This window comes from Globicephala melas, chromosome 3 (assembly GCF_963455315.2).
Source record: "Globicephala melas chromosome 3, mGloMel1.2, whole genome shotgun sequence".
Classification (NCBI taxonomy): domain Eukaryota; kingdom Metazoa; phylum Chordata; class Mammalia; order Artiodactyla; family Delphinidae; genus Globicephala; species Globicephala melas.
Genome location: NC_083316.1, coordinates 137495655 through 137512755, shown reverse-complemented (window position 1 = coordinate 137512755; position 17101 = coordinate 137495655). Strand labels below are relative to the sequence as shown.

Here is a 17101-nt window from a genome sequence, read left to right as displayed (position 1 = left end):
ATATATAAACATGCAAAATTGTCCACTTATTTACAAGGGAGCAACAGGTAGGTAAGAGAACAAATGTGTATTTTCTCATAGTCCATGAACAAGAGGTCAAACTGTTCCAAATTTAGTATAAAGGTCATCGAGAGCCAGTTTATAAAAATGAAGCCTGATTATATTGCATGCAATATCAACATTTATTCAGATGTATATTCAAGTGTATCAAACTCAAGTGAACTTTAGATGTATTGAAAATTCATATCACTATAGTCTGTTCTATCATAGCAAGAAATGAAATATCCTGATTTTGCTAAAATATAGATGTTTGAAACTATGGAACAAATTTGGTCAGGTGGCTGACTGTATTTTCATTTTCATGTAGGAATTTTATCAATATGTGTCCATCTGAGTGACCATGATTCTGGGAATTTTTCTTTCTCTACATTTTTTCTTTTCTTTTCCCTTGTTTCTTTTCTAGAAGATCATGCTGTAGTCTTTAAGTTCAAGTCATACAAATTTGACATTTGTTCCTGTGGTGTGGCCACTTTTAGAAGATTATTCTTAAGTTTTCATTATTTGACTCTTCCTGGATAAAACATTTTCTGTAAGTCAGTGTGTTATCAATCACTTGAAAAAGTAAATCAAGTCTTCTGTTTCAGTTTTGTTGCTCTCATTTTTCTTCCTCCTCATTCCCTCTACCTTCATTATATCAATAGTCCATCTTTATCTCTACATAAATTTACATAACTAAGAATTATGAATACTCCAGATCATAGAAGTTGTGTATTTATTCACTCACTTGTGATTATTCACAGATATCTCCTATGAGCTAAACACCATTCTCAGCACTTGGAATTATTACTTTTTTTTCCTATGAAAATATGGTAGATGTTTTTTAAAAAGTTCTGTGCTGGCAGTGAGCATAAGTAAGTATTCTATGGATGTATTTTAGAAAGTCCAAAATTACTTTTGTTCTTAGAATTCTGGAACAATGTAAAAAAAAAAAATCCCAATGGATTTTGAAATCATCTTAACTTCACCCGAAGTTTAAGGGTGTTTTAAATCAGCATGCTGGTTTCATAAAAAAACTAAAAGTTTGTATAATAGAAAAAAGGTCAGTTTGTGTCATTCATATTTTTGCAAATTTAGATCCCTGTCACACGATAGCTTAAATGCTTTAAATGATAAAGAATTCATATTACAAAGAAAATACCTTAAGGGAATAACAACTTACTGTCTTTTCTCAGTAGTATATTTTTACCTTTTTCAAGAGACTGCAAACCTATTGCACAAATTAAAAAAGGAGCTCCCACAGAATCCATGCTTCTCCCTGCATCTTCCCTATCATTATTCTTTCCACTCTTTCCAATATCCTCAGGTACATGATCACAAGTAATATCAAAGCAGATCTCATAACCATTAAGAAACTTCTGATTGGGCTTCCCTGGTGGCGCAGTGGTTGAGAGTCCACCTGCCGATGCAAGGGACGTGGGTTCGTGCCCCGGTCTGGGAAGATCCCACATGCCGTGGAGCGGCTGGGCCCGTGAGCCATGGCCGCTGGGCTTGCACGTCCGGAGCCTGTGCTCCGCAACGGGAGAGGCCACAACAGTGAGAGGCCCGCGTACCGCAAAAAAAAAAAAAAAAAGAATAAAACTGATGGTATTATATGAAGTATTTCCCAGAATTCAAAATATTCACTATGGCCTCAAAGTTGTACCACAGGAAGCAGCTTTCTGACTCCCAAATCCTATATCCTGACTTTTTCATCCATGATCACTGTCCTCCAGCCATGTGGGCTAATTTTAGTTCCTAAACCACACCAAGTTTTTTCTCCATTCAGGGCCCTTGCAATCTGCTGTTACCTATAATGAGAGAGGTCTTCCCTTCAATCTTTTCATGGCTGAATTTTTTTAATACTCTTATAATCTCAACTTCTTATCCATTACTCAGAGTGGCCTTTCCTGAGTATTCTATCTAAAACAATTTTTTCTTTTCTCCATCATAGCACACCTTTTAGTTATTCAACATTTACCACAATTTGAAATTTGTTTGTTTACTATCTGCCTGTCCCTAGACTGCAATGTCTAAGAGGATTAAGATGTCTGTATTTCTTCCTGTTTTATCTCCAGTCCCTAGTACAGTGCCAAACAAGTATTAGGAATGCAATACCTATTTATTTATGGCAGAAAGGCAGGAAGCCTTCATAGGAAATGTGTCTTCCTTCATAGGAAGGAGGAAATTTGTCTACTTTACATTTATTTTCATTCTGCATTTAACATAGTGCTTGAAAGCTCAACAAGAGTCAAATAATATCCCATGTTAGCCAGTTTCAAGGGGAAAATGGACAGAATCACATGGATATGTGGATTTAAAAAATGATTGAGTGTAAAATATCTATCTGGTTACACAAATTTACTTAGATCAGAGGCAATAAGTGAAACAAATCAATATATATGTAGGATATTGTCTATAAGAATATATATAAAAGTATGGTTATAATATATGATATATATAATGTAGTATTATGTTTTTAAAAGCATGTCTTTATTCTAAAATATACATTCCACAAGTACAAGGACTGTGTTTGCCTTGTTCAATGCTATAGCTTCTGCATGTTGCATAGTGCCAGGAACACAGTCACTGGGGATTAAACAAAATGTGATTCACAAGATAGCAATTCAGAAGGACACTACTGAGGTCACCTGAGTCAGAGTGTATAATTGTTATCTTGAAACTTCTGCTTTATGTACATCTTCATTTTTCTGAAATATTTCATTGATACTTAAACATCTATTAAGAATGTGCTTGGGAGATTACTTATAGTCTGAAGTCAAGGAGAAGGCAGGTGCCTAGAAGGGTGATTAATTGGAAAGGGCAGAAGAAAACCTCCAAGTGTGATGGAAACAAATATATATATTGGAAACTAATATATGTATGTATATATACATATGGGTGGTGGTGATACTGGTGTACACATTTGGAAAAGATTTTATCTAACTCTACACTTAAACACTCAACAGTTATTGAATCTAAATTATGTCCTTATTTAGGAAAATATTTGTTAGGAAAAAAGTCTCTCTGCTATGTGGTGAATAAATCAGAAGGTAGCAAAGCTGGCATCAGAAAGGTACTTTAGGTGGCTGATGCAGTAACCTAGGTGACAGAGGATGTTGGATTTCACTCTATTATCAGATCCATAAGGCACACACAAAAAATGAAGACTCAGTTATGACCTTGAATAGAAAAATATCAGTTCTCTCTTTTTTGCATATAGTTAAAGAACCTGTCTTCAGAAAGAAGTCCCATGTGTCACCACATATTTTATTGTTATTGGGACCTAATCCACACGTGTTAGGAATTTTATCAAGTTTTTAGTATTGATCTAAAATGAATGAACAGTATAGTCATTCCAGAAACTTATGGACCTTTATCCAATTTTCTCATCTTATACAAATTAAGACAGGGGACTAGAGAATTACTGAATTTTTATTAAGAAACCCCTCTCCTGTACTTTACCCAAATTTAGCGTTTAACAGGGGTGGAGAGACTATTTGTGTCTCTAGGAATATCCCCAGGAAATAAATAATGACCCTGAGGTAGTAACAAAAACAACATGTAAGAGAAGTTTACTATGTGCCATGTACTATGTATTATGTCAAGTGCTACTCAAAAGTAGCTTTTGAAGAATTATTATATTCCTTTTTTTATATGAAGATACTAAGGATGAATGCAGTTAATAAATTTACTGAGGGCCATCAAGTAGTAAATGTCAAGGGCAGAAATATGAATCCTGGTCAAGTATGGCTCCATAGCTTATGCTCTTCAGGACTACACGATTCTGTAGGATTTGTTTGTTTTTTTTTGTTTTGGTCACCAGCCATATATGCTGAACTTAGAGTGAGGTACTATGGAAAAGATTCTTTTTTCCCTTTTTTTTAACATTTATTTATTTATTTATATTTTTTGGGCTGTGTTGGATCTTCATTGCTGAGCATGGGCTTTCTCTAGTTGCGGCGAGCGGGGGCTACTCTTCATTGCGGTGTGCAGGCTTCTCATTGTGGTGGCTTGTCTTTGTTGCATAGCACAGGCTCTAGGCCCATGTGCTTCAGTAGTTGCGGCACGTGGGCTCAATAGTTGTAGCTCGCGGGCTCTAGAGCACAGGCTCAGTAGTTGTGGCACATGGGCTAAGTTGCTCCGTGGCATGTGGGATATTCTCAGACCAGGGCTCGAACCCATGTCCCCTGCATTGGCAGGCGGATTCTTAACCACTGTGCCACCAGGGAAGTACCTTTTTTTCCTTTTTTAAGAGAAGATAAATTTCAGGGAAAAGGAGATGCAGTTTTTATTATTTAATTAAACAGTAATTATTGAACATTTATTAGGAGCAAGACACTTCTCTAAAAGCCTGGAGTATAACAGTGGAAGAAACAGCATCTCTGCTCTCATTAATCCTGGATTCTAGCTGAAGAAGACCGAAAATAATAAATCAGTAAGCTACATAATAAAAAATTTTCTACTTAATTACTGAAGACTAAGGAAAAGTAAAACACAGAAGAGAATAAGTGGAATTGTGAGTATAGGGTTGAGGGACATTTGCAGTATTACATTGAGTAATCAGTGTAGGCACTGAGAAGGCAATATTTGAGCAAAGATTTGAAGAAGGTGAATTAACTAGTGGATATCAGGAAGAAATGAATTGCACGGGTAACGTAATATTAAATATACTTTCCCCATTGTTATCATAACTGATGTCCCAGCACTGAGAAAAATAAGTGAGAAGTGTTATATTCTCATTTAACACAAATGTGGTAGGCGGCCAAGAAGAGGCAGAACTTGCTAGAGAAGGCAAGAAACCAGTCCTGGGTTCTTTTTCCTTCACCCACTTTGGGGCTGTAAAATAGGAGTCTAAGGATTCAATAAGAAAGCAGTTCTTATGGAAAAAGTTTATTGGCCTAAGTGTAGAAAGAACGGTGCAGTTTCATATCCCCTCCTCACAGTGATATATGTTCCACCTCTACCTCAAGGCAACTAGAAAACAAAGTCAAGAAACCCACTCATTGATGTCTACCATTTAGGGGAGACTAACAGGGGTAATTGCTATCTCTACCCAAAACAGAAAACTTACACATCTGCTTCTTAATGCTGTTTGAACACAGGGTAGATAGAGAATTCTTAGCAAAATTTGGCCTGTGGTCTCTAATTTAAGCAGTCCAAATGACTAATGTAGCCTGATTTTTTCCTGGAAAAGTCTAAAGGTGATAGGCTGGCTTGAACAATCCCAATAGTGAATCTGAGTGAGAAAAGGACCTTCACTTTCTGAAGGCGACAAGCAATTTTCCTGAGTTTGTTTTTCATTCATTCATTCCTCCTGAGCTAAATGGATGCCAGAAAAACAGTCTATTTGGCAAGAAAATGCTAGTAGAAGGTCAGGGTAGATGTGTCTTTAGAGTGGAGCTGAGGGCCTGTCATAAAACATCAAGCCCTCATACAGCATGACCCATGTCAGGGAACAGTGCAATTCTAAAGGTCCCCAGGAGGAGGAAGGAGGAAGAGGGTTAGCTCCACAGAATCCATCCAACCCCCCATGAAAGAATGACTAAACATTTAGGCGTTTTTCACCCAGAGAACAATAAGATCTTTCCGCAAAGGTAACTGCCCTTCCTCCCTCCACTCTAATCTTGAAAAAGCCAAAAGCAGCATAATAAAAAGAGAAGAGGAGCCTAACAAAAAAATGAAGAAATAGTGTCAGGCAGGCAGCAGAAATCTTAGGTCAGGGCTGATCAGAGAACAGAAAAAAATTTAAAGTGAGTGAGAGTTTGAAGGATCAATTTAGATGAGACTTTAATACCTGAAAATGAGATCATTATAAACTGTAAAATGAATGGAAAATTCATTGCTTTTACGTTAGGTATTGTCCAGGTGTGGGGAAGAGAGATTCAATAGATGACATTTAAAGAGAATCATAATTTCTAGACCATAGCTATCTATATCCAGCATTTTCAATAAATCAGTTACTGGAAAATTCAGGCATATTTTAAGTATCATTTCATAATAGAAGGCATAAAATTAAAGATTTTTAAATTAATAACATTTAAACATGGCTGTATTTCTGTTATTCACTCTCCACATTTTTAGGGGTGAACATTACATACTACAATATACCAATATCAATTAAATGTCTTACAGATATAAAACAAATGGTGCTTATAGGGTTAAGGGACTTCCCAAAGATAATTTAGTTAAAAATTATACCATACACAAAAATAAACTCCAAATGGATTAAAGACCTAAATGTAAGACCAGATACTATAAAACTCTTAGAGGAAAACATAGGCAGAGCACTCTGACATAAGTTGCAGCAATATCTTTTTCGATCCATCTCCTAGAGTAATGAAAATAAAAACAAAAATAAACAAATGGGACCTAATGAAACTCAAAAACTTTTGCACAACAAAGGAAACCACAAACAAAATGAAAAGACAACCTACAGAATGGGAGAAAATATTTGCTAATGATGCGAACGACAAGGGATTAATCTCTAAAATATACAAACAGCTCATGCCGCTCAAAATCAAAAAAACAAACAACGCAATAAAAAAAGCGGACAGAAGACCTAAATAGACATTTTTCCAAAGAAGTCATACAGATGGCCAAGAGGTACATGAAAAATTCTCAACATCGCCAATTATTAGAGAAATGCAAATCAAAACCATCAATACAATGAGATATCACCTCACACCGGTCAGAATGGCCATCATCAAAAAATCAACAAACAATAAATGATCTAGAGGGTGTGGAGAAAAGGGAACCTTCCCACACTGTTGGTGGGAATGTAAATTGGTGCGGCCACTATGGAGAACAGTATGGAGGTTCCTAAAAACTAAAAACAGAACTACCTTATGATCTAGCAATCCTACTCCTGGGCATGTATCTGGAAAAAACATGGTTTGAAAGGATATGTGCACCCCCGTGTTCACTGCAGCACTGTTTACAATAGCCAAGACACAGAAGCAACTTAAATGTCCATTGACAGATGAATGGATAAAGAAGATGTGGTACATACATACAACGGAATATTACTCAGCCATTAAAAAAATGAAATAATGGTATTTATAGCAACATATATGGACTTGGAGATTATCATACTAAGCAAAGTAAATCAGACAAAGACAAATATCATATGCTATTACTTATATGCAGAATCTAAAAACAAATGATACAAATGAACTTATTTACAAAAAACAGACTTAGAGAACAAAGTTATGGCTACTAGGGGGGAAGGGTGGGGGGAGGGATAGATAGGGAGTTTGGGATTGACACACACACACTGCTATATTTAAAATAGATAACCAACAAGGACCTACTGCATGGCACAGGGAACTCTGCTCAATATTCTATAATAACCTAAATGGGAAAAGAATTTGAAGAAGAATAGATACTTACATATGTATAACTAAATCACTTTGCTGTGCACCTAAAACTAACATAACATTGTTAATCAATGATACTCCAATATAAAACAAAATAAAAAGTAAAAAATAAAATAAAATAATGAAAAATTTACCTGGATGTAGAATAAACTAAAAGTGTCTAAATTTTTATAATTTCTAATAATTTGATTAATAAAGTATGGGTTTATGAAGGTTATGAAGTAATTATTTAAATAATTTAAGTAATTAATTAAATAATTTGTTGTGGAATTTAATGAAGAATAATCAATTTCAAATGTACACTTTTTTAAAATTCAACAATTTTTTTCTGAAAATTGTTGAATTTTAAAATTTAAGAATTAATTTTAAAATTAAGAATTAATTTTAAAATAAAGAATGCCTATTTTTATTAATAAAGTTAAGTTAAAAGAAGGTAATTTAGTTAAATGATAATTTTTACCTGGAATCACTGAGATGTTGTTATTGACTTTAAAAATTATCACTTTAAATTTTCCCTCTAAGAAATACTAAGGAAAATTACTTTTCTATTAAAAACAGGAAATATCTGAATACTACCTCAGATTTAAAATAACTTGTTTGTTCTTTCTTTTGGAATAATTTAAGAAGAATATATATTTACTCAATCTCTTTAATATAATGGGAAAAGTATTCTTTTCTGAGATTAAAAAGGGCATTACCCAAAGCTGATGATTTGTGTGTATGTGTATGAGTATAGGACACTTTGCTTTTAGAATGATGATTACTTGAAAGGAACTAAATACACACTTGCTAATTCTAAGAATAAGATGAAGGGGGATACTGGAAGACAATAGGTAAAATAGATTTAAAAAAAAACAGTTGATAATTTATTAGCATATAATTACTAGCATCTATTCTCTTGCTGAAAGATTATAATTTATCAATATTGAAAAGTCACTGCGGGAGTTCCCTGGTAGCCTAACAGTTAGGATTCCAAGCTTTCACTGCAGTGACCCGGGTTCAATCCCTGGTCGGGGAACTGAGATCCCACAAGGTGTCGGGTCTCCTTCTGTACACATTTTTATAGGTCATACACGGTGCATTTTGCATGTAATTCTAAAATCCCCAAAATATTCACTGTATTTTTCTTATCGTATTATATCCAAGTCTGAAATTAACTGACGTTCACAACTGGTATTTATATTTAAGATGGTCATGTGTTTTTTCCCCGTTTGATTGTAGTTGACTATTTATATTGGATTGACAAAGAATCAGACATGTCTCAGTTGGAGGTGGTGGTAGGAAAACAGATCTACTTTTATGCATATATAACTTGAAGACGTACTGGATGGGGGTGAGTGGAGCAAAAGCCCATCAACTGGCCATTGGTTAGTAAATTTAGTTTGTGTTAAAATAATGTCATAAATGATGTGTTACTTTATTTAATTATCCTTAATATAGTTCTTGTCTATTACATAATTTTTTAAATAGTAAAGAAAAATAGTTTTCAGAACATTAAAAAAATTTTCACCACCTTTCTTCCCCGAAAATACCATTCACTTTTCAAGTGACAACCTCTTCAACCGAGGGCAAAAAATCCAGCAAAGACTATTATAACCAAGAAAAGAATGTTGAAATATTAAAACTGATCAATTAGATGACTGTAGATCAGTTTCAGCTAGTTTGTGGATCTCACTCAGTTTCTCTAGCCTATGCCTTCATCAAGTTAGAAAGCTGATATATTCTCTCATAGCACCGTATGACTTTCCTGTGTAGCATTTACCTGAGTTAAAACTTAATAATTATTCGTATATTGGTTTGATCATTGCCTGCACCCCATGAGATTGCAAACTCCATGATGGCGGACATCAAGACTTTTGCCCCATAAGTATATACCCAGTTCCTAGAACAGACCTGGCTGCAATACTATTCCTTTAATGAATTAAGAATTAATTCATTTCTATAGTTTATATCTAGAGTTTTTTCCCTCACTTATGGTATTTCAAATGTGTTTTCAAAAGCAGTTTATATAAAGGGACTGTTAACCTGCACAAAAGATCATAAATAAGAGTAAGTCATTTATTTCTTCCTACCAAGATAACACTGAAAAGTTATATTCAGTTTGTTTTGGCCATTTTATTTAAATATGCCTAAATAAATTACAGAACTTGATATTTATCTGTCTCACCACATAAACTTTGGTTCTACTACTATACTTGAGTTCATGGCAGGGTTTCAATTATTACAAAGGACCTTTGCTTAAAAAGCATTCTTTATTTTCCTCACTATGTTATTTGGTATTCAGATGGTTTTCTTTATGAATTGGTGGAGAATGTAATATCAGCACTATTTACTTAGCATTTACATGGTACTTTATAGAGTTCCATAATGATTTTTATAATAATATAGAATTATTACCAGATTTTGCCCTCTTATTTCATAATACAGTGGGGATTAATATGATTTTGAGTTAAATTTTATCTAAGCTACGAATGTATAACTTAAAAGGAGGTTTTTATTTCCTTTTAAAAGATGTGTATTCTCTAGAATATGGAAGAAATGAATAGCAAATAACTTTCCCAGTAAAGCCTTTTACACCTCAAAACAATCCAAGTATTTTCTTACTTTTACGAAGAAAAAGGGTGACTATTGTTGAGTGGTGTGGGGTATTGCACTAGGAATATGGCTGGGGAAGTCTCAACCCTTGCTCTACAACCAACATTCAAGAAGACTTGGACAAGGGGCTTCCCTGGTGGCGCAGTGGTTGAGAGTCTGCCTGCCGATGCAGGGGACATGGGTTCGTGCCCCGGTCCGGGAGGATCCCACATGCCGCGGAGCGGCTGGGCCCGTGAGCCATGGCCGCTGAGCCTGCGCGTCCGGAGCCTGTGGTCCGCAACAGGAGAGGCCACAACAGTGAGAGGCCCACGTACCACACACACACACAAAAAAGAATATTTGGACAATCTAAAATGTTATCTTCCTTATCTAATTTACAAAGCTATAGAGAGAATAAAAGTGTGCACGAAAACATTCTCAGAAAAAAAATAAAGCCTTAATTTGTAGAAAGTGTAACTTTTTATTCCTCTAGAAATTAAAACTTAAGCACTTTGATATTAAGTTTTCACGTGCCACAGTTAATCGAGCTGTTGCTCGTTTGACTGAGGTGATTAAAAAGGTCAACTTTAAATATCTATATATTGAAGATAGAGCTATCCAGATATTGAAACAGTAACATTATTTCTACTTTAATATTCAGAATGGTTGCCTCAATATAGAATTTCTGTAGGAAAACTATGGGACAACATTAAGCAAATTATCCTATAAATTTTCTCAGTGGAGGACAAATTCTCTTCTTTGAAAATGGGATGACAAGCAGTAGTTAAATTTCTGGGTCATGACTGAATTGCAGATTAAACTATGCTTTATTTATATATAACCATTAAGAAAATATACTTTCTTAATGTATTTTTCCCCAGGGACTAAATAATATCATTTAACATGTTATTAAACTCATGAAACAACTGAAGAGTGGTTTATTTCTAAGCATATCTGTTTAGAGCTTTCAATCAAAATTGTGAGGTAAATTTAGAAATGGAGTGACTGATGGGACTGAGGACCTCAAACCACACTACTATATGGATTCAACATTTTAATTTATTCAGTGGGCTGATTGGATGCAAGGTATCTATTCTAACTTCTATTATATGAAGGTGAAATCAGATAATTATAAAAACTAAAATTGACTGGTAACTTAATAATCTAGTCTAGTTACTACACTTATGAGCAAACAGTACTGATGAAATGAAACTGATCAAAAAATTCAGAAGGAATAAAACAAAACAGAAAACACAAAATTCAGAAGTCATTAGTGACAGATCTAAAATATAATCAGTTATCATTATCTTGTATGTATACATTTTACAATATTTTTTCAGAGAACAACTCCAAATCATTTTTTATTTATACAGAAAAAGTGTATTTAGCAAAAGATACACTGAGATCAGAGTGGCTATGGCCCAAGAGACAAGGGAGGGAGGTGAAAGGCCTTCTGAGATCCTGCTATGGGAGAAGGGGTCTGGAGCAAAGTGGTGAAAAGTACTGGGTTAAGTGCTGAGTTGCGGGGGAGGGGCACTACAGAAGGCAGAGAGCTCCAGCTGCATCAACACTGTTGGCAGGTCATGCGTGGAACTCACAGTGACTCGCTGCAAACTATGGGGGGGCGGGAGGGGGGCGGGTCGATTAGTGCTGCTGACTGGAGTGAGAAACATGTCCTGGTTCCTGGAAAGCACCCACCAAGGGACCCAGAAAGGAACCCCAGGATGGTGGGAAGTATATATAAATCTATACACCTATCATTATAGGACTCTATTTCTATCCACATACATAATTATCATTATTTGATGTTACTTCTAATTATCTGTTGCCTTTAAACAAGTCATTTAATCTCTCTATAATCTTGGTTTCCAAGTCTGTCGAATGTGGTTGACAACAACTATGTCGCAGATTTTAGTAAAAATTGTGTGTGTGTGTGTATATATGTTATGTATAATATAATTATATTTTATGCATTTAAAATATATAACTTTTGTATATGTTAATTAAAATCTATTATATGTTAATATTTATATATTTAAAAAATTTGATTCAGTGTATGTATATACATGACACAAGTAGATTGGAAAATCTGAAAATATTGTATTGTGACTATCTGGTTTCTGACTTTGAAGATGTCACATGGATCTCTTCTAACCCAGTAGCAGAGGATGAATTCTTTCTTTCACATTTACCTGAATAGGTAATGTGCCCATCCCAAATGAAATCCTGAATTTTTAAATTGTTCTGATACCTGGGTGGTCAAACAATTCCTGAACTGCACTAATTTTAACTTTTTACCAATCTTCTGTGATCATTGAATTCAGCAGAAGTACTTTGGATGACCATGTAGGGGAGGAAAAATAATTTTCCTTCTACTCTTCTAGGTTCTCGGTTGAGACATCCTTGTAATAAAAAGATTCACAAGAGGAAAAGAAAAAAAAACAGAAAAGTAACAACATGTATATTTCCTGTATACATGGGAGATACCCAGAAAGCTGAGTAAGTCCTTCAAATGGCCCAAGCCATCATCTTAAATACCATCTCCAGCTAAAGACAAAAGATGTTGGGAGGAGGGGAAGCCAGTTATGGGAGGTTATTAAGTAAAGCACAGTCAACAAGGGGACGGTTGTTAGGCAGATTTAAGCCCCTGCCTTCACCATTGGTAAGTTTCTAGGTATTTAGGCAAACTCTTCTTTCTGGTACAGGGAGGGAGACACCCTTAAACATGGAGATTTCCATTATAAATGTGAATGCCTCTTACAAAAGGGTAACTTCCACTCAGTTTTAAGCTTCACCTGTATCTGCTGTTTCTTAAAAATAATCAGCCTTAAATAATCCTTATGCCAAAGAGGCATATTTTGTGTTGGCAAATTCTGCTCCCCTTCAACAAGTATATGTCATTCCAATAAAGCCTACTTGTACTTAAGCTGTGGAAAGTCTGCCTTGGAATGACTACGAAGTTATGATGGTGAGAAGCAGCCACAGCCCTAGTAAAATAATATTTACAGCAAAGATAAAGTCTCTAAAGTCAGTCTTAACATTCTTCCAGTTTGAGCACAAATCCTTGATATGAAGCAAATTTTAAAATACGGAGAACAGAGACCTCTACCACTAAATATTCTGTAATTCAATCATTTTGAGATTAGGTATTCTAAACTGAGTCTAGGATATCAGAGACACATACGTAACGAATTTAAATTAAAAGCTAATTTTTAAATTCCTGCCTACAATCCAGATATTTTGTCTAGAGGGTAGTGGGCAGCTGGATCCTGGGAAATACTGGGTGATAAATATTTTTCTTTTTTTTTCCAGATAGATGTTTGCCTCAGCGTAGACTATTTGAAATGTTATGTCTATAAGCAATTAAATATGCTGAGGAAGTGATTTCATTTTTCTTTTTCTAATAAAACCAAGTGGAGAATTTGGAAGGATAGTAAATAACAAGCTTGTATGGTTCAAGAATCATACAAGTTTAGCAAGTTTCCCAGACCATTTCTATGATAGCATTGTATATAAGATATGTGACAGTTTAGATAGTTTTGAGTTTAAGAAATTAACTATCCCACATATAAGAAGAGATATTGGCTATTAACATCCTCATTTCAATGCTTCATATTCCTCTTTGTTTTACTTTTGTAGAGACACAAACTAATGAATTTAGTCATTTTAATGAGAGCGAAAAATATTCTTTGGAGTTATGTAAATGAAAAGTCATTTAAATGTTTCTTTTTTTAAAAAAAATTCCCTTCAAGTTTCTAGGTAGTTCTACTACCACTGTTTACCCAAAAAGCCTTTTTCAAACTGCTCCCAGAATCCCACATTTTTCTAGTCACTTATCTTTCTTCAAGATCAGCTTCAGAGATCAAAGCTCCTATTTTCATCCAGCTCTATTCAGCCATTCAAATGGCTTTTTTTTTTAAATGGGATTGCAGCAAACTGAAACTCTGATCACATTCTCTGCACCAAACTGCAATGACTCCATTCTGTTATTACTGAGAAAATGTGAATATCCTCCTATTGGAGAGTTTATATGACACATAACTCCCATTATTTAGAGCTGTTTAAAAAGCTCATCTAAGCTACTATGATAAGTGAAAATTAAAATGTATCACTAAGTATTACTTTTTATATGATAATTGGAAAAGAAAAGGTGGGACTGTTGCAATAAGAAGACATCTTAATATGATAGTATTAGGAAAAATAATAAAATTGCACATTTTAGGTTAAAATAAGACCATTGGAGTAAAATATATAAAAATATTCTCATCTATTCAGTTATAAAGTTGTTTACTAAGATGGATGTAAGTGTGTAAGAAGGAAAGACATATTTCCCTATGTCTTGACTAGATTTTAATCCACAGGTTTCATAAATGGTAAGAACATGAGAATATTTCCTATCAACAAGTAACTATAAATTCTCTAATGTCTGAAACAAATTAAGAGTTACATACAACATTAAATAGTAAAATATGTGTGCAAATTTTAATTAAAAGAACTGTTTTTCCAGTATTCCACTAAAATGTATTACACATAAACCATTTCCAGTAAAAAGCCTTCTTCTAAGAAAACTACTTAATCTTACACTCTTAAAGAAAATATATTCTATTTTTATAGTAAAGCAGGGAGGTATGAAAAGTGCTGGTAGAATTAAGCAGGCCCCTCTCTCTGCTTGGAAACTCCAAAGACTCCAAAGAGAGACTTTCACTCCTTTTTTGCTTGGGTCTCTTTTTTACTGAAATCTGTACCTCCTCATTACCTACCCTAGAGAATGGAGGACCAGTGAAGTTAACTAGAAATTTTCAATAAAATAAAATAACCTTTTAACCCCCATCCCTTTTATCTCCCGTTGTTACAACTACTACATAAGAGTGTCAACTCCCAGGAAAACCTTAGGGCAATGGCTTGATTTCTTCTATAGCTAGTTTTTCTTTCTTTCTTTCTTTTTGAGCAGATTTGGGGTAATATTTTTACAGCTTTATTTCAAAGTGACAGTATAGAAGAGTGCAAGTAATATAAGTACAATGGACCTCTGGAAATCCTGATGGTACGTGTTGGGCAGGGGGGTTGTTTTGGTGGGTGGATAAATGATGAACTATATGTGAAGGGATAGTTCTTTGATACCTTTGGTGCAGGGAAGTTCAAAAAAATTTAGGTGCAAAACACTTCGCAACACACACCTGCTCAGGATTTTGGGAAATCCACCACCCCCTTTTCCCATCTTTTCTATTCAGTGCAACAAGGCTCTAAGACATTAATGCATAACTTCACAATTTTGGCATCACATTCACCTGGCTCAGCATATTTTTCAACACTGCAGCAAAGCCAACTCTTTTCCAGACATATATCCCTCCATGCACTGATTAACTACATTCTCTACCCCATGCCCAGCAATGCCCCTCCTATCTCAAGGAGGGGTTAGGGATAATCAGAGCAGGGTCCCCAGATGTCACTAGTGCTCTTCGGCTCCATCGGCCTTCTGTCTATACTATAACGATGTCCTGTGTAGATGTAAAGTTGTCCCGTGGGGTTAGACAAGCCTCGTTCCATTTGGCCCTGACAGGACTGCTGTCCCTGGTGCTGAACCCTGTTAGCCCACCAGGGAGTCTGCTGCCAAGTCAATGGGGCTGGATAGAAAACCTGGCTGGCTGATCTTAAGAATGCCCAGGTGCAGGAGCAAGCAATACTTTGGATACAGGAACAGAACCCATCCACACACACACACACACACACACACACACACAAACACACACACGTCTCCCGGGTGTGCGCCAGGACCCCATTTGCAGTTTTCTCCTCCAGACCCGCACCCAAACGCCTCCAACATGGCCTCAAATGCCGGCATGTATCAGCACAGCCCACCTAGACATCAGACTGCAGTACTATCAAAATGCTACTCCCCAAACACAAAGTCTTTATGACGTTAGCATTTCCATTCTAAAACAAATAAAGAAAATCCAATAAATTAATAAATAAATGAAAGTGACCTTTCTCTTTCCTCCCTCCTTTTTCCCGCCCCAAATATTCACATTCCCCTAAATTACAAAGCCCCAAATCCTATAAGAGTCTTTTAAATCTGGGTGGTCTCCCGAGTTCCTCTGTCCCCACCCCTTCCCCCAACCTCTCTGAAACAAAACGACGCCGGAAAGGGCATATCTTACCCCGGGTAGAGCGATAGCAGGAGCAGAATCCACACCGTCATTTTCTGTGAAAATACAGGAGTCGAGTAGACTGAGCTTCCTGTGCTCCATGTATTTGTCGAACTCATCGCTTTTTTTTTTTTTTTCTCCCCTGCCTCTAGCCTCTAGGTTGCAGAAGAATCCCTCCCCTTTGTATTATTATTATGCTTATGAACTGATGGTGGCTCCCCCCACCTGCCTCTAGTAGGTCCCGTCACTGGGGAGCTGTATTGCTAGCAGCTTCGGGAATTAATATTCAGGGGGCAGAAATAAGATCAGCACAAACGCTTGCAGATACCATCAAAGCGTCAGCTCAGGGAGCATCTTCCAAGTCCCGGGGAATAATATAATTGAGGCAGGGGGAGGGTACAGGGAGAGACGCACAGGAGACAAATAAGGGAAAGGGAAACGCATGCACACTCGTACACATACTCATGCCCCCCACGCTCACACATACTCCTCCAGGTCCATCAATTGAGGTTTGTTTATTTGATTTGTTTTGATTTTTCTTTTAGAGGGCAGCAGGTGTGTGTGTGTGTGTGTGTGTGTGTGTGTGTGTGTTTAAAAGAAATGCACGAGTCTCTGCGTGAGTTAACTATCACGCAGATTAACTATGAGGTCAAAGTGGAAGCAATGCGTGCTGCTGCAGCAGGAATTAACACATGCGTGGTGTCTTTCCAGCGCCTTTTAACCCTTTATTGCCCACAAAAGTATGCAAGGACGGGCTTTCACGGGGACAAGAGGTGCTTAGGAAGACCACATACTATATCACCAACGACAGAAGGTTTCTCTCTTCAGATCTGCCAAGAATCCTTATTTAAAATCATGCAATATTAGAAATCACGGTTACATTGTAGAGGGAGGGGGAGCAGACGGTGGGGGAGGATTGGCTGTTTCTCTGTAAACCATCCCGTAAGAAAACAGATTTGGTGAATT

The 17101-nt window shown here is 36.1% G+C and overlaps 1 protein-coding gene across 2 annotated transcripts in view; it reads right to left on the bottom strand.

The window, feature by feature from the left end:
• Positions 1-16700, bottom strand: part of GABRG2 (gamma-aminobutyric acid type A receptor subunit gamma2) — a 121405-nt gene extending 104705 nt beyond the window's left edge. The window contains exon 1 of one of the 2 annotated variants that reach the window (XM_030841217.2): positions 16148-16700. In XM_030841217.2, coding sequence (XP_030697077.1) covers positions 16148-16254 — 107 coding nt within the window. In that variant the 5' untranslated portion in view covers positions 16255-16700. The remainder of the gene's footprint in view (positions 1-16147) is intronic. The other variant, XM_030841216.2, reaches the window with a different exon arrangement.
• Positions 16701-17101: the final 401 nt, after the last annotated feature.